Consider the following 27,192-nt stretch of genomic DNA (forward strand, 5'->3'; position numbering starts at 1 on the left):
CGCAAAGTATGTTTTCGAATCGGTCTCACTGTACTTTGATGTCATAACGCTGATCGCTGTACACAGCGCCGCTTCACTTTGACATTTCTCTGTAGAGCCCACCTTCTCACAAGCCACGATTGGTCGATTATGTACAATGCCTGCACGTTATTGGTTAAGATACTTTTCGATCATTACCTTGAGCAAGTATGAAAACAAATGCCAAATATAGAAATCCTGACCAGGGCATGTAAATATGGCACGTATGGCCACCCTTTACAGACACCGAACTTTTAACAGTATCTGCTTAAATGTTTTGCTCTCAGGAGGACACTATTTGGATTAGAACAGACATGTACTAAAAATTTGCAAAATTCTATGATTTTCTTAAACATTAGAAATGCTCATTAAACAACTGCAGAAGTCATACTATCACTGGTTTATCATGTGAGATTTTATGGAAAATTCTTCGTCTGTGCTATAATTTCTGCTCATTTTCCATTATTATACAACGTTTACACTGCTTTTTATCTGAAGCTGTTCAGATTCGGTCAAAGTGAACTTGTCTTTGGCTACTAAATATACAGTGTTTAAATGAGATTTTCGGCTATCAACAGCATGTTCAATCAGGCTTATTTTCCTCTTAGCAGCTGTTTATATGACTAGATACCGAATGATGAATGATTCCTGCTGGGATCTATTCTATTTTAGGTTCATGCTTGCTAATTCAGCCCAGGTTTGGCTGGAGACAGACTTTTGATTGTTGGCATAGAGTCTGGTGCACACTGTAGCCTATTCTGTCCAAGGACTGTCTGGAAGTGAATCTGAAATCGATCTTACCACAATTATAGACTCTGGTACAACAAAAGGGTGTCTGATTTGAATGATATCTCAGTGAATGTTGGGTAGACAACGATAAACAAATTAGGACAATGTGTGTAGACCTTTCAACCAGAAAGTAAAACATACAGACTTCTTCATTGCTATTTTAGTGTGCAGTATGCTGTGTGAATGATCCATGGGCAGGCTGTAGGTGTGCCATCTGATGCTAAATCTAATTTTGTCCCCCAATTTATGCGCAAAACTGAAATATTGCATAAAACATTTGCAAACAAGCATTGTTTTCATCCAACAAGTCAAAAGCGAACAAAATCGTCACTTCCTGATAATCTGGCACTATAAATCACTAAGAAAAGTAGGAGAATAGAATAATTTTCATATATAATAAATTAACGTATTTTTCGGACTATAAGTCGCACCTGAGTATAAGTCCAAAAATAAGTTTCGCATCAGTCCAACAATACGTCATGATGAGGGAAAAAAACATATATAAGTCGCACTGGACTATAAGTCGCATTTATTTAGAACCAAGAGAAAACATTACCGTCTACAGCCACGAGAGGGCGCTCTATGCTGTTCAGTGTAGACTACAGGAGCAATGAGGAGCATAGAGCGCCCTCTCGCGGCTGGAGACGGTAATGTTTTCAATTGGTTCATGTCGCTTAGTTCATTTCTCTTGGTTCATGTCAAATTAATTTTGATAAATAAGTCACACCTGACTATAAGTCGCAGGACCAGCCAAACTATGAAAAAAAGTGCGAATTAGAGTCCGGAAAATACGGTACTTGTGCTTCAGAAGTAGTAGTAGAAACACAGTGAATGCGGTCAACGCTTGTGGAGGTACTGCTGTTTGGGAACGAGGTTGTGTAAGTAAATTCTGGAAGGGCAGTTATACAGCAATACTTTAATGACAGACTTTGCTGAATAACCATAACAACATTTCAGATGCTGTGGAATGAGATCGGTCTGTTGGTTAGTCAGATTTTGCTGTCCCATAGCGCAAAGTCAAATGACTTTTTTGATGCGCTTGGAGGAATTTGTTCGCAAAATGCATTTTCATCTCACATTAATCGCATCAACCCTTTTTCACACAAGTCAAAAACCACCTCAAGCGATCGAATTTTTTTTTTTGCGAATTAAGGGATTTTTATAAAAAAGCATATTATAATGATTTCTGAAGGATCATTTGAAACTGAAGACTGGAGGAATGGCTGTTGAAAATTCTGCTTAGCCATCGCAGGAATAAATTACATTTTAAAATATATTCAAATAAAAAATTGTTATTTTGTAATAATATTTTCACATTATTTTTTTTTACACAATATTGCTTGCATAGCTAGAAGTGTTTCCTGTCTCTCTTTACACAAAACCGTTTACCCATTTAAATGCAAAATGCAGTCAACACTGGTGTTCGGGCAGGTCATGTGATTAATGACACATGGTTTAATGTGTCCTCCTGAGTGTTTTATTTCATTTCAGTCAGTGAATTAAAGCAGAAATTTGCTGGCAGTTTGTGAGCACAGTGTGCAGGGTGTTAAATCATAAGTGAATAATTGAATCTGTCAAGTAAACAAATGTATATTTTAAATATAGGCACTCTTGATAGATAGGAATTAGGAAAGGAAAACAATAACAATGTAGTAAACACTGTACTGTTATACTGTATTGAGTAAAAAAAATACTTTGTTTTGCAAATAATCATTTTGATTGAGACTGGCTTATAAAGCCTTCATAATGATTTGTGGACCTGACCTGTTTAAAAGAGCTAACTTGAAAAAGTCACTCTGACTTATTCCCCGGAAAATTTTTTATAAAAATCCCTGATCTTTCCATATTTTCCTTGATCATGGTAAACATGCATGTACAGTATACTGCATGGCCTTTTTCGCTTTATTACTTAAATAGCAGATTATTTAGTAATGTCTCTGAAAGGGAGCATGGTGTGACATTAGGCAGATGTGTGTGTTTCATTTTATTCATACCATGAAAGACTCGGGCAGTAATCAGTGTTGACGTGGTGTGTTTTAACAGGGCAATGTGGTGGTAAGACAGCTCTTTCATGCAGCACTGCACAAAGACTGAACTGTTGACCTTTCCGACCGGGCCGGCTGCTATTATGGAAAGCAGGACAGTAAACAACTATTACAGGCCTTTTACTGTTAACGCCTAGTTGAACATTTCTCCTAGTCCACTGAAACAATAGCTTAAAATCAAATTTTACAGATGCTGCTTATGTCTTGAGTGTAGGTAACCAATTCAGAGAAAATCTGATATGTTTCAGTATATTAGATCCGTGCATTTGGTCTTAAAGTGACAGCTGCATAATTTACCTGCTGCTGTTAATGTTAATCAAACTAAAGAAAAATTTTGGGTTTCATTAAATTACAAGGATACATGGGTTTAAAGCAACAAAAACAATGTAGTATTTTTGGTAACACTTTATTTTAGAGTCTCTTAAATAGTTGCTTAATAGCATGCATATAACTAGAACATTAGCCATTTATTAGTATTAATTAAGCACTTATCAATGCCTTATTCTACATCCCTAATCCAACCCAATACCTAAACTTATTGTGTTCCTGTCCATTTTGTCTGTTGAACTATAAAGCATTTTTTCATATTCAGCTCAGCCTCTTATTTACCTTGAATTGAATTTCCATATATTTTAATAAAACCATTTCAAAGGTTCCTGTTTGTTACATCCCCATCGTGCGTGTTTTGTTCCTCTGATAAGATAAGTTGGAACAGTGTTCTGTGAACCTTGTAAAGTTTAGGATAGCGTTCACATGGCTTTCTTTTTTGAGGCTGTATGCGTCCTGCGATCCATCGTTTCACCTCAAAGTAAGACCGATAAAGTGTGTGTTTAAGTGACGGGGTGTGTGTGTGTACAAAGTGTGTGTTTAAGTGACACACGAAGTGTGTGTTTAAGTGAGAGGGTGTGTGTGTGTACAAAGTGTGTGTTTAAGTGAGAGGGTGTGTGTGTACAAAGTGTGTGTTTAAGTGACACACGAAGTGTGTGTTTAAGTGAGAGGGTGTGTGTGTACAAAGTGTGTGTTTAAGTGACACACAAAGTGTGTGTTTAAGTGACAGGGTGTGTGTGTGTACTTGTGCTGTGCTTTTTTGTCTTAACGTCTAAATTTTGGCAGTTGCATCCATTTGCATCCATCTTATCAGAGTATTTACTAGACTGAATGTCCTATGTAGTGTTGTCACGGTACCAAATTTCAGTATTCGGTGCCAATAACAGTGAAAATCCATGGTTCTCTGTAACTATTTCTAGGGATGCACGATCATGATTTTTCATGGCCAATTCCGATTTACAAGCAAACTGGCAGATTCCGATACCGATTTCCGATTTTTTTTTTTTTATTATCTTTAAGCAACAAACAACAAAGAAGGAAAGTGTGCATAAACAAGATGTTTATTTGGTATTTAATAGGCCAAACTGGCTTTTGGCTATTGAAAACAATAACCGTAACCATCTGAAATTAACGGCAGTATCTGCACAGTAAGCAGCCTACATTCAATACAAACATAGATGGTACAGACATCAGCATTTAGCTTTTGTTTTTGAATTGGGTTGAAACTACAGAGAACTGGCCTTAAATGAAAACATTAACTGTAACCACGTGAAATTAAAGGCAATAACTGCATACTGTAGTTCTACAATCCAAACAACAGAATCAACATACATTCAATAAGAGGTTTCTTAATCAGCATTCAGTATTTGTTTTAGTTTAAATTTGGTTTTAAATAAAAAAAAGGTCTTTACCAGTGAGACTAAATAAAAGTATGCTATATAAATACATTATTCCAAAATCAAATAATGTTGGTGCGAATAAAACAGATGCAAAAAGTATTTCATTCATCCAATAAAAAAAAGAAAAAAAGAAAATTAGGGTAATGATTCACATCTATATTTTTCATGAAAAATAAATAATTTGTCTCAAGTAAAAAAATATAGATGTGAATCATTACCCTAAAAAAATTTAATTGGATGAATGAAAGACTTTTTTTCAGTGTGCTACAGCAAGTGATTTTTAAATCAAATTAAGTCTATGTAATTTTAAGGTAAAATAAAAATAATCATCCTAATGCAGAACTGATGTTTACTTCTGGCTTTTCAAACGTGTATGCAAGTCATACATTACCCCAAAAAAAACAAAAAACATTTCAGTTTTGTCACAGTTTAGTCCGTTTCGTTTCTCATCCAACACTTGAGAAGTTGATCTGAACATCTCTTCACGGTCTACTTGTGTTCAGGGCGCAGACCATTACAGCTTTACTGCGTGCAGAAAAGGGGCTCTTATTTGTGCGCCAGTACACCAACGGCAGTTCGCTTCCTGCTATCTGTGCCTCCAGGGCCGGCACGTGCCTATAGGCGAACTAGGCAGCCACCTAGGGCGGCAGCTCAGCCAGGGCGGCAAGAGAGAGAGAAGGCGAGAGAATTATAAATGAATTTGTTTGTTTCACATTAATTTACAATTATCGCACTTATATCAACAGAATGTTTTTAGTATAAATAAAAAAAAAACTTTACATTTCGAAATAAAAATTCCCGCCTGGCAGCGCCCTATTAGTAGGTCTATATGCATGCAAAATACTTTAATGTATATTCCAAAATGTCAAAACGAATAAAATTATCTGGTCATGAGTAGGCCTACAATCACCTCCGTGGAAGAGCGCTTTTCGCTGCTTAGACAATGGGCGCGTATTTGGATTTTTATTTTGACATTGCATCTCTCAAAGAAAAGGAGAATACAATAGTTCTTCAGGATTGCTTAGGACTGGAAAAGGCCATGACCCATGGAGACTTGCGGGATGTTGATGGGCATGAATTGTTTGAAGAGCTGACTGTGGGCAGATGCCTGGTTGCTGGATCTAAACCACTGGATGCGCTTAAATTCATCTTTGAAAAAGGAATGGAATCAATTTTTCCTAATGTTTTTGTAGCATTGAGAGTGCTTCTCACTCTCCCTGTCACTGTGAGCTCTGGAGAACGCGGTTTCTCAAAGCTTAAACTGATAAAATGTAAAAAAAATCGAGCTAAAAAGTTGTGTGCATTTGTTTAGTTTTATTCTGTACACTATCTATTAGCCTATAAAACAGAAATTATATGCAGCTGTTGCATTGTGTACCTTTTTCACCTTTTTACAGAATGAAAAAAAAACTCTGAAAACATGCTTGCACATTTTTATTTTAGTGTAATTTCATAGATAAAATAAAAAAAAATAGTTTACATGCATCTAAAGGATCCCTAATTGTGAATGTGAGGTGGGGGCAGCATGATCGTGCTCTGCCTAGAGCGGCATTTGAGCTTGCGCCGGCCCTGTGTGTCTCAGACATGAAGCTCTGCATTTCCAGTTCTGAACGGCTGCCCGTGTCCTGCGCACAGAATTCAAAATACTTCCACACAAATGACATAGCGAACCATTACAATGTAGTTTGTGCACGCGAGCGCACTTCCGGAAAAATCGGCCGAAAAAAGACCAAAAACCGTCCGATTGCCGATTGCGTATTTTAATAAAAAACCCTCCGGTTCCGATTTATGGCCGGTCAACCAGTGCAGTCCCTAACTATTTCGGTACAAAGGAAACAACAAAACATGCTAATTAAAAAATTTGACTATACATTAATTTTCATTCGTTTCGACTTTGACACGTATGGTGCTCATGTTTATTCAACAAAGTCGAAGCCTTTTGTTTGCGGCGGTCAGTTTCGATATTTCCCAATGTATGGGAAACACTATGAAACCTACTTGAACTCTTTCATTTGACAACCCTCTACACACACCTTCGCAATATAATCGCCATTGGCGATTATTGACACACACACACACACACACACACACACACACACATATGATTCCAATCAGCTTATCTTTGTAAAATGGCACAGCTTCTTAAATCTTAGCTTCTTAATCAGTCGGTCAAGCATTATATTTTGGTATTAAGCACTATTTAATGATAGAACTTTAGAGATTAGAACTAAAACTTGATAACGATGTACGAATGCATATTTGTCATTTTAACTGAACTTGAGACTGGTGGTGATGCTTAAGATATTTTTGGTCATTGAGGGTTTCTCTTAAAAAAATAGTAATAGATCATATTAATTATTATTAAAAGATAATACTACTACTAATTCTACTACCATACTAACAATATACAATGTAATACGGATTGATGAGCTGCTGGAAATATTAATGAATATTCATGAATATTAATCACGTTGTCTGCGTTCGGTCGAACTGATTTGCTGAAATCAAAACAGGGACGGTAATTGATGTGCACCAGCCAATGAAATTGCCATTTGCACATTAGCTCCGCCCAATACTGGAGAAACTGGCATATCTTCTGCTTGTTCTAAAAAGCTGAATATTTTGACAGGAAAATACAACAAAGAATATAGTTTACATATAGCGCGTCCATTCTGCATGGTAAGACTCTTGCTCTCTCTCTCTCTCTTTGCATGTGTGAGAAACAAAAGTAAAACAGTGAGTCGTGTGCCTTCCCGCAGAGTTTACAGTTTGGCAAATACAGGTGCGCTGTGTGTCCATTGAGATGTAATTAAAATGTAGCAAAATGTAATTAAAATGCTACGTGTTACTTCCCGAACACATCTACTAGAGTTATTATTATTATTATTATTATTATTATTATTATTATTATTATCATTATCATTATCATCATTATTATCATTATTATTTACTTTTACAGTTATGTGATGCGTTTCTGGTCTCAAATTGTAGCTTTTTATTTCTTAGTTTATAAATGTGTGAATTTCTGTCATGTTGGTTCTTTTCCATAACACTGAATGTAGTAACATAGATAATGAAGAGTTGGTTACTATTATCAAGTCTCTTTCCGGCTCAGACAGCATAGGTTTATGGTATGGGGCTGTCACGTGATGAGCAACTCAAACCCGAGGAATCGAAAAATTAACTGATCAATTTTCTTTCCGGCTCAGACTGCATTGGTTAAACCTTATGGGGCTGTCATGTGATGAACGAAGGTCTCATTCCCGAAGATCCGTAACAGGTGAACTAATCCCTCTATTTGAGCATGCGTTCAAAATAGCTGTATCTGGTCTCTCTTTTTGAGAACTTTTGACCCCGATACAGCACTGGCCATTCCTCTCCTCTGACCACCTGGGACAGGACCGCACCCAGGCCTCTCTCTGATGCGTCTGTCGGCAAAAAAGTGAGATAAAAATTAGGAGAGTGTAGGAGTGGCCCGCTGCACAGGGCAGGCCTGTTGGCACAGCTCCGTCCACTAGACTGGGTCTGGTGCTTCCTTTTTAGTGAGATCAATCAGTGGGCTAGTGAGCTCCAAATAACTAGGAATAAACCTACTATAATACCCTGCCAGCCCCAGGAACTGTCTTACCTCCTTTTTGGTCTTGGGACTCGGGCAAGCCGCAATCACAGCAGTCTCATCAATTTGGGGACGCACCTGCCCATGTCCCAAGAGGAAGCCCAGATACTGTACCTATACACGCCCAATTGCACATTTCCGCGGGCTTGCCGTGAGTCCAGCCTCCCTCAGCGATCTCAGGACAGTGTGCAGATTTTCCATGTGTCGCTGCCAATCATTACTATGTATAATGATGTGGTCGTGATGGTGTATGCACTATGTGGCCAGAGAATCTTGTCCATGAGATGCTTAAAGGTGGCGTGAGCCCCAAACAAACCAAATGGAAAAGTATCAAATTGGTATAATCCAGAAGGCAATGCGAAGGCTGTTTTTTCCTTAGATAATGGCAATAAGGGGATCTGCCAATACCCTTTCGTTAAATCCAGTGTCGAATAAAAGCGAGCCAAACCTAACCGATCCAGCAGGTCATCAACTGCATTCGATAAGCGTCGAATTTCGACATGGCATTCACCTTTATGTAATCAACACAGAAATGGACTGAGCAGTCCATTTTAGGCAATAAAACTATTGGGCTTGCCTAGTCGCTATGCAATTCTTCTATTACTCCCAATACTAGCATGGCCTTTAATTCATCCTGCACCAATTTTTTCTTGTGTTCTGGTAAACGATAGGGACGGCTGTGCACCTCTTCCCTGGGGATCATTTCGATGTGGTGCTGTATGAGGTTCGTTCAACCGTACTGGTGTGAAAACACATTTGCAAAATCACCTTGGAACTTGGCTAGATCTGTGAGCTGCAGCGGCGAGAGTTTTGACAGCCGCTTCTGGTCTGAGTTCTTCCTCTGCCGCAGTGGCGGTTCTAGGATTTTTCTGTAACAGGGGCCAATAAGGGGCCACATGTTACATTCAGGGACCAAGTACAGGGTACATTCAAGCACACAAAATAATTTATTCAGTACGATGCAAATACATTTCAGCAGTCATTCCTTTTTTCAAAGCTCTAATACAAAAAATGCGCCAGTAAAGTTATTAATGATTTTTTCATTTATTTATACTGTGCATAAAGGACACAACGCATCACATTTTACACATTTCAATGACTAATTTGTGCTGTCCAAGCAAACACAGCACTTCTGTGATGTTCTGCTGATTTGCAATGATCTCTAAAGCCACCATTTCTGCACAGTGCTTTTTTCCAATTAAAGAAACCCTGATTCTGACCTGAATATAAACTCTGGGGCATTTGGGAGTGAAAAGTGGCGACAAGGTTAGCAAAAAACAGAATACTCCAGCCACGTAAACCGCCTTCTTGTTTCCATGGCGACGCGTTGTACTTATCATGTGACACAACACAGCCGAAATAGATCTGTATGACACATGGATCGCTTTTATTTCGTTTTTCCTGTTCTATTCAAAATATTTGCAAACATACTCACTATATTATGAAATATCTGATATTCCGATTCTGAAATATGTTCAAGTAAATATATTTGGTAGCTTAAACACTTCTATATCAGCCGTGTTAGTTGATCTATACCGGGTGATGGGCGCCGCCATGTTGGTTCGCGCTGAATCCGAGCTGTGGGATTTACAACACGCACATTCATCCTCTCCTCCCGAAACACGTTGAAGTAGGTATCCGGTAAACTCGGAGAAGGGCAGAATAAACTTTAGTAACCTACACAATCTTTATATGATATCAATAAAAACATGAAGTCAGATTATATTTGTAAGGATCATTATTGCCATTTCCATATTCACCGGCGTATATTTACAAACTATAAATGTATGGTTTTGCTAGTACTTATGTGTATTTAAATGTCTTAAACCTAAAATTAGCCTTATATGTTTGAAAACACTGAATAACTGATGCTCAGCGCAACCGATCTGGCTCAGCGCCAGTCAAAGCTCGAAAGCGGATTTAAATTCAGCAGTTGATGACGTGAAGCACTGAAAGTTCTAATCACACCGGTGTGATCGTATTCGACAGTGCTTCCAGTGCTCCTTCCACAATTTAGTTAACAAACCTAAAATAAGTGAGAGTAGCAGCTAAATATCCTCATATTTTAATGACAACCAACAAGAGGATTTGTGACTCACCAAGAATTGTCTTCAAATTGGATAGATAGATGGATTCTTTCTTCTGCCTACTGGCATAACATCAGAGAATGTTCTGTTATCGCTCAAGCCAAAGCCATTCACAGTCAAAGATGCATTGACACATTACTGCTGCGAGTGCCGCCAATTATTTGGTGGTGGAATTGCATCCGTGATCATTGTGAAGAATTCTCCGGTTGCTCTTCTCATCGACGATTGATGGAACGGGGGCCAATCAGGGGCCAATCAGATTTCAGCAGGGGCCAGGGCCCCTGTGGCCCCGCCTCTAGAACCGTCCCTGCTCTGCTGAAACAGCCGCTGCTAACTCAACCGATGTTACCTCATTCCAACGTTTTGCAAACAGATTGAGATGATAAATTTTGACATGAATCAGGTCTGTCCATTTGCTTAAACTCCTACTCGAGATCCCCCACTCGCTGTGTAACCACAAAAGGTCCTTGCCACTTTGTGAGTAATTTAGAATTAGATGTTGTAAGTAACACAAGCACTTTATCTCCCGGTGTAAATTGGCGTGCTCACATACCCCTGTTATACAGCCGACTTTCTGTCCTGAGGCTGGAGCAAATTCTCCATAGAAGCCACCCAAGGTGTGGAGGTCCATGTCATACTGAATTTCACTACGGCTGTTTGAAGGCCTCTTCTCCCAAGCCTCTCTAATAATGTCAAGCACCCCGTGGGGCTGATGACCATAGAGAAGCTCAAATGGGGAAAACCCTGTGGAGGCTTGTGGGACCTCCCGCACCACGAACAACAGGGGCTCAAGCCAGTTATACCAATTTTTGCTGTCCTCCTTCACAAACTTATGAACCATAAATTTTTACGTGCAATTAAAACATTGCACCGCTGCTCCGTTTCCTAGCCCTATATCCCAGGAAGCACCCGCACACAAAACCCCCAATAATTGTCTAAACACTAGCCAATCTGTCCCCAAAATCAGCGGATGCCTAAGGTGGGAATTAACCGCCACCTTCATTCTATGCGTTTTCCCCCGAAATTGAATAGAAACAGGCACTAAAGGGTAGTCCACCACATCCCTGTGCACACACCTCACCTTAATCTTGGGGCTGGTACCTTTTAATGTTATATAGGTATATATGGGATTACCTAATGTGGACCAAAACTATATAAAACATGAAAGCAAGCATGATGGCAGTAACATTGGAGTTGTGAGTTCACATTAGCACTAGATGAATGTGACCTGCAGCAGTGAACGATGAAGGGATTGGCTCTGGTCAGCGCAGGTCATTTTGACCTGTCTGAATGTACTGTAGGAAAAAAGGATATGACCCATATTCAACCCAGATTCAACCCATTTTCGTGCATCCTTTGTTAATTCCTCTGCTGTCTTATGACTAGCCACTTTATTGAGCACTTATTAATGTGTAAAAAGGCTCACATGCATATACATCTACCAGTTAGATGATCTAACTGTAGTAGAAAGATTAAAGTTGAAAAGATTACTTGAAATAAATAAAACAAACATTCATTTTACGGTACCTTATTGTATTTGATTTGCTTTGCTTCTTTGTGCATTGAGTGACGGACAGTGTCACTTTGTGACTCACAATGTGTGTGTTTTCAAATGGAAAGGTTCACGGCATTGTTACCAAGTTGAGTTACAATTGGTCTATTACTCTGCTGGTTATCATTGGTCGTTATGGTAACAACCATGGTGACAGACGAGCTGGCCCCGCCCCTCGGGTTGGGTTGTCAAGGAGGTCTTTTGTCTATGTGCCAGTGTCTGGCCATGTGGAAGTGTTTTCTTGGCACAAATAAACTGCATTTCCCAGTTTAATGTAGATGCGTCTCCTGTGAATACTGTCAAACTCATAAACACTTTAACAGGAGATTTTTGCTCCTCTTTGTGCTCTTAAAGTTTAGTTTAAGTATCATGTTGTTGTATCATGTTGCTAATGTGTCATGATGTTATCATGTTTAGCATGCTTCTGGAATATTTTAGCTGCTAGCATTTTTACCACAGAGCTAGCATATTTTAATACAATGCTAAGATGTTTTAGCATACAGTATTAAGCAGGCGTTATTAGCATGTTTCATAACACTTTAGTAGTGGGACCAATTCTCACTATTAACTAGTTGCTTATTAGCATGCCTATTATTATTAGTTTTTTAGTACTTATAAAGCACATATACTGCATGACCATATTCTACATCCCTTATCCTACCCAATACTTAACAACTACCTTACTAAATATTAATAAACTTCAAATTAGGAGTTTGAGTCAAAAACCATAGTTAATGATTTGTTAATAGCACCACATGTAAAAAATAAAACCACATGTTTTATCTTGTACATAGTTAGCATGTGGGTAGCATTTGTCACTTTAGTTCATGTCACCTCACATTGCAAAAAATATGATTTCCAGTTATTTTGTTGCTTCAGAATGCATTGAATTCTGCATAGCAATAGAAGCCTAGGAGAGTTTAAATAGAGTATTGTAACTGTGATAATAGCATATTTTAAATATAATTTAAATACATTTCAAGTTAAATTCAAGTTAAAATGCATTAACTTTTGTTAATTCTATTGAGAAGCTGCGATTTTAGTCTAGTCATTTAGTGAAGCAATTATTTACTAACTAATGGATGGGTGTACACTAGAAAGTTCAAATGTTCTGCTTCTCTGCTGGTTTCTGCTTTAGATCTTTAATATTGGCAAAACTTTGATCAATTACTTTCTATCCCACTGCATGGTCAGCCACATCAGCTGGTGTAATACTGTATTACAGCATCTTAAAGATGCCCACTTATTTCCCACTACCTCTTCCCACCATGTCCTACAGACCTGGTCAATCATACCATGGGTTTCCGCCCTCTTCTCTATTTGCTGATCGACTATGAAACACACTCCATGTTTGGCACAGACCATTTGTGGATTGATTGTTCTCAAGAATGTAAACACTGTGTAGCACTTTCAACATTGCATTATGCTGTGGAGTTTGAAGCGGGACTGCATGTTTTCTCACAGTGGAACATGGGGAAGTGTTTGGGAAACCCTTATCTTACACTCCTCTGTTCCCCCCCCCCCAGATTTTAACTACAACACTGATGGCTATGAGGGAGATGCTGCAGAGGACAGGAAGTCTCAGGATGGCTCAGAGACCATGCCATTCATCGACGAGTCGCCCACCATGTCCCCTCACCTCTGCGCACGGGGACAGGATGGAGAGGCCATCTCACCCACGCCACCAGAAGGGCTACTGTCGGGGGTATGACTACATGTTTGAGTGTTTGTGTGTCTGCTTTGAATTAGAAGAAACAGTCATTAAGTGGTCAGTTAACATGCTGCAGGTAAACATATCTTTGGCGTCTTAAGGATATATATATATATATATATATATATATATATATATATATATATATATATATATATATATATATATATATATATATATATTATACAGGTGCTGGTCATATAATTAGAATATAACAAAAAAGTTGATTTATTTCACTAATTCCATTCAAAAAGTGAAACCTGTACAGAATATTATATTCATTCATTACACACAGACTAATATATTTCAAATGTTTATTTATTTTAATTTGGATGATTATAACTGACACCTAAGGAAAATCCCAAATTCAGTATCTCAGAAAATTTGAATATTGTGAAAAGGTTTAATATTGAAGACACCTGGTGCCACACTCTATTCAGTTAATTAACTCAAAACACCTGCGAAGGCCTTTAAATGGTCTCTCAGTCTAGTTCTGTAGGCTACACAATCATGGGGAAGACTGCTGACTTGACAGTTGTCCAAAAGACAACCATTGACACCTTGCACAAGGAGGGCAAGACACAAAAGGTCATTTGCAAAAGAGGCTGGCTGTTCACAGAGCTCTGTGTCCAAGCACATTGATAGAGAGGTGAATGGAAGGAAAAGATGTGGTAGAAAAAAAGTGTACAAGCAATAGGGATAACCGCACCCTGGAGAGGATTGTGAAACAAAACACATTCAAAAATGTGGGGGAGATTCACAAAGAGTGGACTGCAGTGGGAGTCAGTGCTTCAAGAACCACTACGCACAGACGTATGCAAGACATGGGTTTCAGCTGTCGCATTCCTTGTGTCAAGCCACTCTTGAACAACAGACCGTGTCTAAAGACAAAAAGGACTGGACTGCTGCTGAGTGGTCCAAAGTTATGTTCTCTGATGAAGGTACATTTTTTGCATTCCCTTTGGAAATCAGTGTCCCAGAGTCTGGAGGAAGAGAGGAGAGGCACACAATCCACGTTGCTTGAGGTCCAGTGTAAAGTTTCCACATTCAGTTATGGTTTGGGGTGCCATGTCATCTGCTGGTGTTGGTCCACTGTGTTTTCTGAGGTCAAAGGTCAACGCAGCTGTATACCAGGAAGTTTTAGAGCACTTCATGCTTCCTGCTGCTGACCAACTTTATAGAGATGCAGATTTCATTTTCCAACAAGACTTGGCACCTGCACACAGTGCCAAAGCTTCCAGTACCTGGTTTAAGGACCATGTTATCCCTGTTCTTAATTGGCCAGAAAACTCCCCTGACCTTAACCCCATAGAAAATCTATGGGGTATTGTGAAGAGGAAGATGCGATATGCCAGACTCAGCAATGCAGAAGAGCTGAAGGCCACTATCAGAGCAACCTGGGCTCCCGTAACACCTGAGCAGTGCCACAGACTGATCGACTCCACGCCGCATTGTTGCAGTAATTCAGGTAAAAGGAGCCCCAACTAAGTATTGAGTGCTGTACATGCTCATATTTTTCATGTTCATACTTTTCAGTTGGCCAAGATTTCTAAAAATCCTTTCTTTGTATTGGTCTTAAGTAATATTCTTATTTTCTGTGACATTGAATTTGGGATTTTCCTTAGTTGTCAGTTATAATCATCAAAATTAAAAGATATAAACATTTGAAATATATCAGTCTGTGTGTAATGAATCAATATAATATACAAGTTTCACTTTTTGAATGGAATTAGTGAAATAAAATTTTTTTTTGATGATATTCTAATTATATGACCAGCACCTGTATATGTATGTATGTATGTATGTATGTTTATATGTATATATACAGGTCATTCTTCAAAATGGAAGTTAGTTAAGTCAGTTACTGGTTTAGAATAACATAAAGGTGAATAAATGATGACAGAATGTTAATTTTGGGTGAATTATTGCTTTAATAATAATTTAATTTATTCGCGGACGCGTATCCACGAAAATGTTTTTTTTCCCTGAGGCTAACATATTCTAGGTTTTTTTTAAATGAACACTGTGCGCTTGGGTGTTTTTTTCCCTCTGTGTCGAGAGAATGTTTAACTTTGGGTAAAATGTAGATCTCACCACTATCACTTTTTAGTCAGCTGTCCAATCACAGTGGAGGAGGGGTGGGGCAAATACCCCTGATCAACTGTCACATCCTCCTTGTACTATGGCTCAACAACAGTGGAGGAGAAGATAATATTGCTTGTCTCTGAGTAATATATGTGATTCCTTGACTACTACGAATATTGATATGAAAAATAATGCTTGCAATATTTCATTCACGATGTGTCTGCCACATTACTTCTGCCAGTATTCAGTATCATAGCAACCAAAGCATCTTAGCTGAAAAAAACACTCACAGCTAGGCATTTTCAGCAGAGCACCTGCCGTTTTTTTAGCTGGACACGCGGCCTAAGAGTGTTGGATTGTCTGTAGTGTTTTGAGATTATATAATACACAAAGAATATGAAAATGAAAAAAACAGTATTTTTAGGATTAGTTTTATAGTGTGTCACAGCCGTGGTGTGTAAATGTTTGGGATCTGTTGTCGTGTCTGCATTATATTATGTTAGGCAGTTGTGGCCTAATGGTTAGTGGTGAGTCTCAGAGAGTCACGGGTCCAGCATGAATTGTTGGTGGTTGGAGTGAATAACCAGTGCTCTCTTCCACCCTCAATACCACGACTGAGGTGAGAGCGTTGAGCAAGGAACCGTGCCCACAACTGCTCCCCAGGCGCCCAACAATATGGCAGCCCGAGTTGGGTGTGTGTTCACGTGTGTGTGTGTGCACAGAAAACGGAGTATGGCTCAGGCTCACCATATTTGATCTCACGTCACGTCACGTCACGTCACGTCACTTCACTTTTTATTTTATTTTAATGGCAGTCACAGAGAACATTTTGACACAATTCACCTTTAATCTATGAGCATTGATTCCTCAAAGACCATGAGATTGTAGTGGGCCAAGAAGGTCTAAGGAACTTCAATGTGTCTTATTACAACCTTTTGTTGTAAATGTGAGCATCACTCTCTTCATTGCTTTCACTTTCACATGGGTGTGCTTCATTGACATGACAAATAACAGTGTGTTTTTTTTTGCCAAATCACTTTCATAGCTGTAGGCAATGAAATAAACGCTTTGCTGAGTCCATTCTCACCTGGTGTGTTTCAGAATACTGAGTATAATGCAGTGCCCTAATGCCAATACAATATGAAGCCCTGGTGCTTTCCTGTGTAAAAGCAACATGTGCATATAAAAACTAAATAATTGCTCAAATGATTTGGACTCTGAAATCTGTATGAATGTCATTGCATTAGATCAAGGTTTCTCTGTTTCATGAGGGAGCTTTAGGGTTCGAGAGTTCTATCATAATAAATGTAAAATTAAAATAAATCATTTGGAAATAAAAGACATGACAAAATGATGACATTTTTTATTTGATTTTACCTGCATGTCATGTGATCATTAAGCAATATCAGAGAACCATGAATGTTTTTGAATGACTAAAATATTAACTTAAAATCTCATGTGATAAAACAGGGCTTGGCTTACAAAATATTTACGTAACAACAACAATAATAAAATACCAAACCAACTGTCATTCATTTTACAGAAAGAAACCACAAGCACAATTTCCAGTCAAAAATGTAATATTAAAATAGATTTCAATCAAATGGAAATGTAATAATTATTTCTATAAATTAAAGTGTCATGACGCATCTCATCATCCTGTAATGATGAGTTTATTTGGGCATTTATAATGTGCAGTTCAGAGATTAAATTGACATTGAGGTTTTCGTGTTTGTCACATGTTTGCACCCATTATGAACATGCATGACTGTTTCCATTGTGTGACACAGATAATTAGTGTTAAGATGTTGACATTGATAGTGACGTGTGGCCAGGATCAAGCTTTTAAAACAGCATCCCCATCTAGTGGAAGAGCAGACGAAGTGCTTCCTCACAGTGCTGTTGTAGTTCTGCTCCATTACCAAAGGCTGTGTCAGGAATCTGAATTATATATATTGTATGCAAAGGTATAGGAAGACATTAAGGCATAAATTAGATAACTGCATTAACTATGAAGAGATCTCCTAGACAATCTTCAATAGGCCACATAGTCTGTGTATGCATTTTTCCACTCCACTATGATATCCCACAATCCCGTGCATAAAAATGGGCTTTGATGTCAGCTAAAGGAAGTAATTTTTTGTGTGATTTAATTCTGCTGAGCAATAATCATTACAAGTCACTAAATGTTCATGTTTTGTATCTAAAACTTGATTTTGTTTTGGATCATTCCACTTCATGGCGCCTTTAGAAAGTGAAGGCATCTATTAAGTTATTAACTGTCTGGGCACCATATGGAGAAGCACACAGCCAATTTACTTATGAGAAATGCGGTGTGTGTTTTTTCTGCCTCCTCTGGCCTATATAGAGTTTCTCAGAGGGTCTGATTGTGTGGGCAGCGCTGAGGAGCTCTGAGAGCCTGATATAACCACTGCACAGAGACCATATATCACCTCCTCTGACATCAGTGCTGTTCTTACAGAGCAGATGCCTTTCAGCTCTTCACTCGCCTCACTACATCAAATGAATGAGACCTCGACTGGCGTGTCATTTTATTTATATCAGTTCCCATGGTTGGTTAATGTTGTGTCAGTCAGTGTATTGAAGTTCTGTAAGAAAAAGAGAAGCCCAGAACACTAAACTATTATGCCATCATTTGCTGTGGTGCTTGATTCTAGTTCCTCTTTTGAGCACTAGATGAGCATCATCAGGGATTCCTCACTGACTTCTATGTACACTCCAAAAAAGGATTCGGGGGACCTGTTACTGCAACTTAAAACAATGCAAGTAAATCACTTTCGTATGTGACTAAATCTTCACTCTGACTAAATTGTCTAACATTAGCCATTGACTAATAAATTCTCAGATTTAACTCGCCAGTGTGTGAGTTGGAGGCCAAGTATTGGTATAAGGGGGAAGTCGTGGCCTAATGGTTAGAGAGTCAGACTCGCAATTGAAGGGTTGTGAGTTCGAGTCTCAGGCCTGCAGGAATTGTGGGTGGGGGGAGTGCATGTACAGTGCTCTCTCCACCCTCAATACCACAACTGAGGTGCCCTTGAGCAAGGCATCGAACCCCCAACTGCTCCCCGGGTGCCGCAGCATAAATGGCTGCCCACTGCTCCGGGTGTGTGTTCACATTGTGTGTGTGTGTGTTCAATGATCTGTGTGTGTGCACTTTGTATGGGTTAAATGCAGAGCACAAATTCTGAGTATGGGTCAACATACTTGGCTGAATGTCACGTCACTATAAGTTGGACACAGATATATTTTCACCCACCGAACACTCTGACTGAGCTCTTGAGAGTTTCGCTCTCTATCAAGAGATCTGTGCTATTTTTCAGTGCATCTCAATGGACCTGTATTTGACGTACCGTAAACTCTAGTGTGAAGGTGCACGACTCACGTTGCTGAGAGCTTCTCACACACGCACGAAGAAAGAGAGAAAGTCTTACACACCATGCAGAATTGACACAATATGGTTTGTTGTAAATATCCTGTCAAAATAATGACATTTATTTGGAATTATTTTATGAACAACCATTAGACACACTCGGTTTCTCTGGTTGTGGGTGGAACAAATGCATAAATACCAATCTCATTGGCTGGCGATTACCTAGTATCTCCCCTGTTTTAATTTCAGCAAATTGGTTTGAGCGAATGCAGACATGATTAATATTAATGAACCCAGAAGCTCATTTATCCTTATCCTTAATGCGTTTTATATTGTTATTAGTAGTAGAATATATGTTTATTATTATAAAGTATTTTTGTTAGTTACAAACCCCCCCCAACCACATTTTTTTTTTTTACAGAAACACTGAATGACCATCAAAATCTTAAGAACCTCCACCGGTCCTAAGTTATTATAATAACCAGTTATAATAACTAATATGCATTCATACATGGTTACCAAGGTTTAATTCTAATTACTAAATTTCTATCATTTAAACAATGGTTGATTATCATAATATCATATTATAATGCTTGACTGACTGATTTTAAGAGTGTACTTTCAAATATTTAAAAAGCTGTGCCATTTTACAAACATAAGCTTTTTATATATCTAAAACAAAATTATATCATTCTGGCGAGTAAACAAAAAAAATAGAACTTGACAAAATAAGTGTCACTTTTGCTTGGGTGTGATCAGTCAGAAGTATGGGTGGAGCTGTTTGGTTAACCAGACTTTGATCTCAGTCTCACACACTTTTTAGCTTTATTAAATGATTGAATCTATAAAACCAGCTTACCTTAAAACATAACATGAAGAGTTGATGACTGTAATGTGTTTTGAGTGTATTTCAATGATGTGTGGAGTTTTATTACTTGGAGTACAGGAGAGCATTACATCTGTTAGAGGAGGGTTTGTCCACCTTGTCTGATCCAGGGAACCCCCTAAAATAATAAATGCCAGCAATTTCTTGGTACCATACACTACCAACCTGCACAGAAAGAAAGAGAGCAAGAAAGTAACATTCTGTTCATCAAAATTCTGAAAAAAAGTATTACAGTTCCTTTAAAAAATATTAAACAGCACAACTGTATTCAACCTTGATAATAATAATAATAATACATGTGTCTTGAGTAGCAGTTCTAAAAGATCACGTGACACAGAAGACTGGAGTAAAAATTAAGCTTTGCCATCAGAGGAATAAATTACATTTCCAAATATATTAAAATTGAAAACAGTTGTTGTAATAATATTTCATAATATTATCCAGCCTGACTGAGCAAAATAGACTTCATTCTTTTCCAAATGACAGAATAATAACTGAACAACACAAATGATCATGTTTAAAAGTTGACATACCCTTGATTCTGAATACTGGTGCTCCATGAATGATTCATACTAGTCTATGAGTTAAATGACTGATAAAACAAAAATAGACTATATTCATGAAACCATTATAACTGATCAAATTTAATTGACCATTTAACATTCAATTAATCCACCAATGAATTAACTCTTAATAAATTAAGTGACTGTATTACATAAATCAGTGCTTCTTTTGTCTTCAGTAAAGTAACTGACTATTAAAAATGTGTAGCTAGTTTTTTAGTAAAAAAAAAGTGTATCTTTTGGGTATTTGAAGTGCACTTTGTGTTTGAATTTTCAGTGTAAACACACTGTTTACTCTACAAAATGGCATGGAATAGTTCATAAGTATGTAAAGTGCAAGTAGGCCTACATTTTATTAGCTAAAATTAGCAATCTAGTTCATTACAGCAAATTTGTGATTGTTGGTCACTGTGCCCAGATTTGGGGTGTATTACTGTTTTTGTTTTACTGTGTGAAGATCTTGAAAACCACTGTCTTAATGATCGAACCTGCTTTTAAACTCATTCAGTTTTAAATCCATTTTATAATACTTAACCAACCCGAGCAAGAAACTTAGAAAGAGACCTGTTAAGGCCAGAAAGGAAAATGGTGGACAGTCGTTTAACTCAGTGCGCCCTGAATTGACACACACCAGGAAGACAGAACCGCGCTCACTCAGGGGGCGGGACGCCAGCAGCTCAAGCCTGTGTGTGTGTGTGTGCGTGTGCGCGCGCGCAGAGGCGGGCCATTTGAGGTTGAAGTGTGTATACGAGAGAGGAAGCAAGTGGCTGTTTCTGTGTTTGTGCGAGACGGAGAACACGTTACCGTTCCAGAGAGAAAGAAAGAAAGAAATCCTCGTTAAACAGAAGAGGTAGATTTCCAGCAGAGGCACCAATGTGTCACAGGCGGCTTGTCAAAACTTGAAAGGAAGGACAGCAGCGAGTGAAACGGAGGGAGAGGAGAGAGAGGGGTCGGCCGTCAGCATGGAGGAGGATGAAGAGGAGGTGTTGGGTCTTCTGGACAGAGTTCTGGAGGATGAAGATTTGTTTGACAATGAGCTGGACTTGGACTGTCCGTTCACACCAGCGGACTTCAGGACGTTCAAGGTGAGAGAGAGTCTGGCCGAGGAGCACTTCTCTCTTCCTCTGCTGGCTTGCTGACAGAGGTTTCAGTGGCTAAAAATAGTGAGATGGAAAGTATTAAACAGTTTTGCGATGTGGCGTTAGTGTTTGTTCAGTTCGCTGAGTGAGTGTGACTTTTGTGCTTTGTAACAGTCATATATATAGCAACTGTGAGTCTGTAAACGGACTCTTAATGGTCTTTATCCTGCTCTTACACACTCGACGAGACACAAATCACTCAGACAAGCAGGGATGCACGATAAATATCTAGAATATATTTAACGCGCATCTGTTCTGTAATGAGCGGTGAATCTCTACACGTGTTTGTCACTGAACAACGGCTCTGTGTAGTAAATGCTGCTCCAGGTGAAATCACGCACGTGTAGCGATTTACAGCTGATTACAGAACAGGCTTTACTGACAAGATGCGCATTGAATATCAGCCGATATTTATCGTGCATATTTACAGATGAGCACAGAAACCAGGCCAGTTTTTACACACATACAGCCAGTAATTCACCAACTGTTGCGGTGATTTTGACTATTTGGAGTTGCATTTGACATATGTTTGATTTGGGATGTTTAGCAAATCTAAAAGAATATGAAGAAGTCAGCATGTGGACTTGGACTCCACCAGCAATGACTTCACTTTCTCTTAAAGGGGCAGTTACCCTGAAGTGAAGATTCTTCATTATTTATTATCAGTATTTATTCACCCTCATGTCGTTCCAAACCTGTATGACTGGCTTTCTTTTTGGAAGTTGTATGGAATAAAGCATTGATGAACATGCTTTATTTGCTCCAGAACCTCTCCATTTGTTTTTCATGTAAAGAAGAACTTCATGTGTACTTTTAATGACACAAGTGTCAGTAAATTATGATATAATTGTCATTTCAATCATTGGGTAGACTAAAGCTTTATAACAAATTCTCCCATGATACATTGGGTGCACGGTCACAGATTTTGTGTAATGCTGTGCTTCTAAACAGACTTCAAAACTCCTCTGAGCTTGAGTTACTATTGTCCATGTCCACAAAAGATGGAAAAAGAAGGGTGCTGAAAAGAAAAAAGACAGTTGAGCTGACCATTTTCTATTTAGACTTTGACAAGAACCTGTGACTGGTCAGAAGATCTCAAAGATCCACCCCTTGATAATTTAGTTTGTCTATGGATCTATGCCAGTATCTGTCTGTCTTCATCTATACACAAAAGTTAAACATTTAGAGTTATTTATTTATTGGTCTAAAAGCCAAAAATTAAACAGTAATATTTTAAAATATAATTACAACTTTAAAAAAATATATGCATTTCATTTTAATAAGTTTTACAATGTAATTTATTCCTGTAATGAAAAAGCTTAATTTTCATCAGCAATTACTCCAGTCTTCAATGTCACATGATCCTTTAGAAATCTGCTCAAGAAACATTTCCCTTTACCGGTTGAAAATAGGTGTGCTGCTTAATATTATTGTGGAAACCATGATACATTTTTTTTTTCAGCATGATAAATCAGAGTTAGTTGGAATATAAATCTTTGTAATATTAGAAATGTCTTTGCTGTGCACCCTTGCTTAATAAAAGTAAAAAAGTTAAAAAAAAAATGAATTTCAGGATATCTTGAAAACTCAAACCTGTATAAACTATGTGAGCGCCACAGTTCTGACCACATAGATGTTTTGATTTTAGTCGAAAACATGATTTTGGCTCAGATAAAAATGAGGCTTGCAAATACCTTGACAACCATTTTCTGTTTTCAAAGGGAAAATAAGTGGCTCTTTAAATGTTTTCTGAACGGAAACTTTTCCAGACTCACTTCAGTCCAACGTGGATATTTGTTAATAGTGACTTACAACAAATAAAAGCTGTTTTTAAAAATACATTGTCCGTTTAGAAAGTCTAGAAAACTTTTCAGTCTCAGTAACTTCCTCTTCTTTCCTGTTTGCCCTTTCTCGATCCCTCAACACTAATGTTTTTAAATTATCTTCCTGTGTCGTTATTCCTTATCAATATCTTATCACTATCAGCACTGGGCGTTGAACTAGAAGTCACAGCTATTCATTAAATAAAAGCCTGTGACACTCAGAGTCTGCAACTCAACACACATTACTTCAAATAGCACTCATTTGAAATGAATGGCATTTTGTCAGGTTCATAGCCATTTCAAAAAAGGAAAAGTATGATGCAATGGCATTAAGGGGCCCAAAAATGTATTTAAGGGCTACCCAATAATGGATATTTTGTCATCATTTACTCATCCACATGTGGTATGACATTCTTCTGTGACCAAAACTGTTTGGTAACCAACATTATTCAAAATGTAAAGTATCTATATATAATATATATTTTGTTTTCCACAGAAGAAAGTCATACAGGTTTGGATTGACATGAGTGAATAACTAATGAATGTAATAAAGTCATTGTTTACCCAAAAATAATTCAAGGGTTTTTCCAGAACATGTTTCAAAATTAATTCCTTTTTTATTCTTCCAATAAGTTCTTAATGCACCTATCAGTGTTTGACTTTAGTCAATGTAATCAGAACTTTTAGCATTTTTTCCCCCTTGCAGAGTGTCACAGAATAAATCCACTAGTGCTCAGGACAAAGGAGTGTTTGTTAGGGAATTATAAGGGCAATGGCAGCCGGGTATATCTGGCTGCTCTCTTCAGATGTAGTTAGTCATGAGGGTGGTACTTCCTGTCTTTTCATAGAACTGCTGTTTATTCCTTTATGTAATCAACTTTCATGGGTTTTTGAACAAACATGTTTTGATTAATACTCATATATTTGGGGTGCTTTTGGTGGACAAACATGGTGGGAGAATTTACACTTACATTGTTCTTAAATAGTTATTAATTCATAAAAAAGTCATGTAATAATGCAAGAGCTGCTGCAAATGGAAAGTTGAAAGGGAGGGACTTGATTAAATGCTTATTTGGAGCTTAAAAACATTGAAGCAGACATTTAAAATGCGGATTACATTTAATGGCTCCTTAACTACTTCTGTTTCACTCAGATTTACTCATGTATTTGTTCAAATGGCTGGGCTTAGAAAGCTTGTCTGTGCCTTTGTTTGAACTCTGTACCTGGATGGGTGAATTCACAGGGTGTGCCTGTACTTGAGCAATTTCACACCAGATAGAGAAAGAAGGATTGTACAGTAAAACTGAACACAGGATTTTATTACCTACAGGTGGTGCTTATTAGCTGAAGCATATTTCTCAACTGATTTTCTCCTGTCTTGTTATTAAGAGAAAGTTCATTCAGAAACAAAAATTGTCTTCTCAACTTCATGTCATTTAAAAACTTGTCATGTGGAAGTCTGAAAACAAATGGTCAATTTTGGAAAACTCCCACTCTTGTTGCTTCTGCAAAATTAGAAAAGCACCATAAGAGTATCAAATAAGTAGTCCAAATGACTTACTGCACTATTTTACAAATCTTCTGCATGATAATAGCTGGCATTTAAATTATGTATTAAATCTTGACATCTCTGGTCTATTGGTGGGGTCAGAAAAAGTCTGTTGTAAATAGTGTAGTGATGTATGAACCACAGCACATTCAAAAGTCACTTTGAACATGAGTGAAAACTACATGGGGAACTTTTTCACCCTTGCCCACAACTTCAGATTTCTATTGAAATGGCTTGATTTCAACAACAATATTTTGCTTAACAGTGGTTAATGTGACTGAACAGGATATTTTTTCCATTAAAAATACACTTTTTGTGCTCCACAGAAGCAGGGAGTTTTGGAATGACATGAGTGATTTAATTTTTTTTATTAAATTGTAGTTTTTGGGTGAACTATTTTGCTTTGGGTGTACAGCAATACACAGTAAAGTGCTATATCAGTGCTCCATTCATTCATTATTTAACTCTTTCCCCACCAGTGTTTTTAAAAAAGGTGTCACTGCCAGCATCTTCACAAAATGTTCATGGCCCAAAGAATATTGTTGTCTGAATGTCAGAATATGCAACATATTAAAATAAAGAACAGAGCCTATGCTTTAACAATCAAATTTATTAACAACACTTGAATGTGGGTTATTTTCATGAAAAAGAGCATTTTGAACAAAAAGCTAAGAATATTGTGGTTTTGTCAGAGACCACATTTGGATCAGATTCAGAACGATGCTCAAAACGTAGATGCATTTAATCTGGTCCATCAACAACTCGAAAGCTTGCACAGTCCTAAACAACTTCCTGTGACATTTCTTTCAGCAATGTTAGGCAGTTTTGATTTATATGCTGTTAAAATGAGGTAATTCATGTCTTCAGATTCACTGATTCTTCTGTATTGTATGCGATTATGTGTTTCAGGGAGACACAGAAAAAGGTCTGGAGATGAAGAAACTGGTTCTGTCCGGTTTTCTGGCCAGTGAGGAGATCTATATTAACCAGCTGGAGGCGTTGCTGCTGGTGAGTCCCACTGACACACATGTTGTCACTCACACTTCATGAGAAACCTGATGTGGGAACTTCATAGTCCTGCTCTGTGTGACATTAGGTGTGGAGTGTTTTAAAGCTGATTATCAGTGTTCTAGGTAAAGGGGGCTTTTGTCTTATTTTATTTTATACTTTACTACTTTAAGACTTTGTCGAAATAACCCCAGTTATGATTGGCTATCAGTGTTCGTTTAAAATAAGCTAACTCTTATATTTCATAAGAATTTTAATTTTTAATTTATTTCATAAGAGCTTAGAGTGCAGCGTAAAGGGCATGCATATACTGAGCCAATCAGGAAGCAGCATTTCCTATTTATAGAAAATTCTGAAATATAATGTCTACCAGTATTTTGTTCCTCTGCTGTTTGAACTTGTCATTTCCGGTCAGTCTTTTCTCTCTTTTTTTGATCTGCTGTTCAGAGCATTCATTCTGTGCTATAACATACCACAGCAGTCAAAAGTTTAGTTGTGCCATTATTATCTTGCTTTGCCATTATTTCTAATCACAGTCTAATGGAAGCTGAACCAACATGGGATTTCTAGAGCATTTACTGAGATTTATAAGCGAGGATGCAGAGCAAAAATAACCCCCTGAGATGAATAAAGGCTTCCTCTCTCCAGGCATTAAACAGAACAAACTAGCAACTAGTACACATGCACACAAACCTTGAAATCCACAGGGAGTGTTTTTATTTTGTGTTAATTGTGTCGGACACACACTGTGCCACTTGCTGTTACAGTCTTTAAGGAACACCTGGATATTTTCTGTCTCCGTTTAAGTAAACCTGCTGATGAGTTAGGTTAAAGCAGACCCGGATGTTTATGTACTTCTGCTCTCTGCTGCACACTTCCTGTCCAAACATTACTCAGCACTTTGGACTTGCAAGCAAATGGCTACAAATACTGTGACAGAGCAGATACATAAACGAGCAAGCACACATTTATTCAGGTTCTTTTTTTTTTTTTTGCTAGAGAGCACTGCACATGGTACTGTGCTTATTCCTTGCTATTGCTGTTTGCTATTTGGAATAATTAATCAAAACTATGAAATAACACATGGATGTATGGACATAATCAGGGTTTCTGTGGGTCTAAGAAGGGTCTTAAAAATTCTTAAAGGGGTCATATGATGCTATTTCAAGTTTTCCTTTCTCTTTCTCTGAAATCAGTGGTTAT

The 27,192-nt window shown here is 37.9% G+C and overlaps 1 protein-coding gene across 3 annotated transcripts in view; it reads left to right on the forward strand.

The window, feature by feature from the left end:
• The window catches only part of LOC132136713 (active breakpoint cluster region-related protein-like), a 179,365-nt gene that overhangs the window by 58,163 nt on the left and 94,010 nt on the right, over nt 1-27,192 (forward strand). For 2 of the 3 annotated variants that reach the window (XM_059547307.1, XM_059547316.1), the window contains exons 2-3: nt 13,361-13,539; nt 25,891-25,989. In XM_059547307.1, coding sequence (XP_059403290.1) covers nt 13,361-13,539; nt 25,891-25,989 — 278 coding nt within the window. Of the gene's footprint in view, nt 1-13,360; nt 13,540-21,156; nt 21,545-25,888; nt 25,990-27,192 lie in introns of those variants that run through there. The other variant, XM_059547325.1, reaches the window with a different exon arrangement.

This window comes from Carassius carassius, chromosome 4, assembly GCF_963082965.1.
Source record: "Carassius carassius chromosome 4, fCarCar2.1, whole genome shotgun sequence".
NCBI lineage: Eukaryota > Metazoa > Chordata > Actinopteri > Cypriniformes > Cyprinidae > Carassius > Carassius carassius.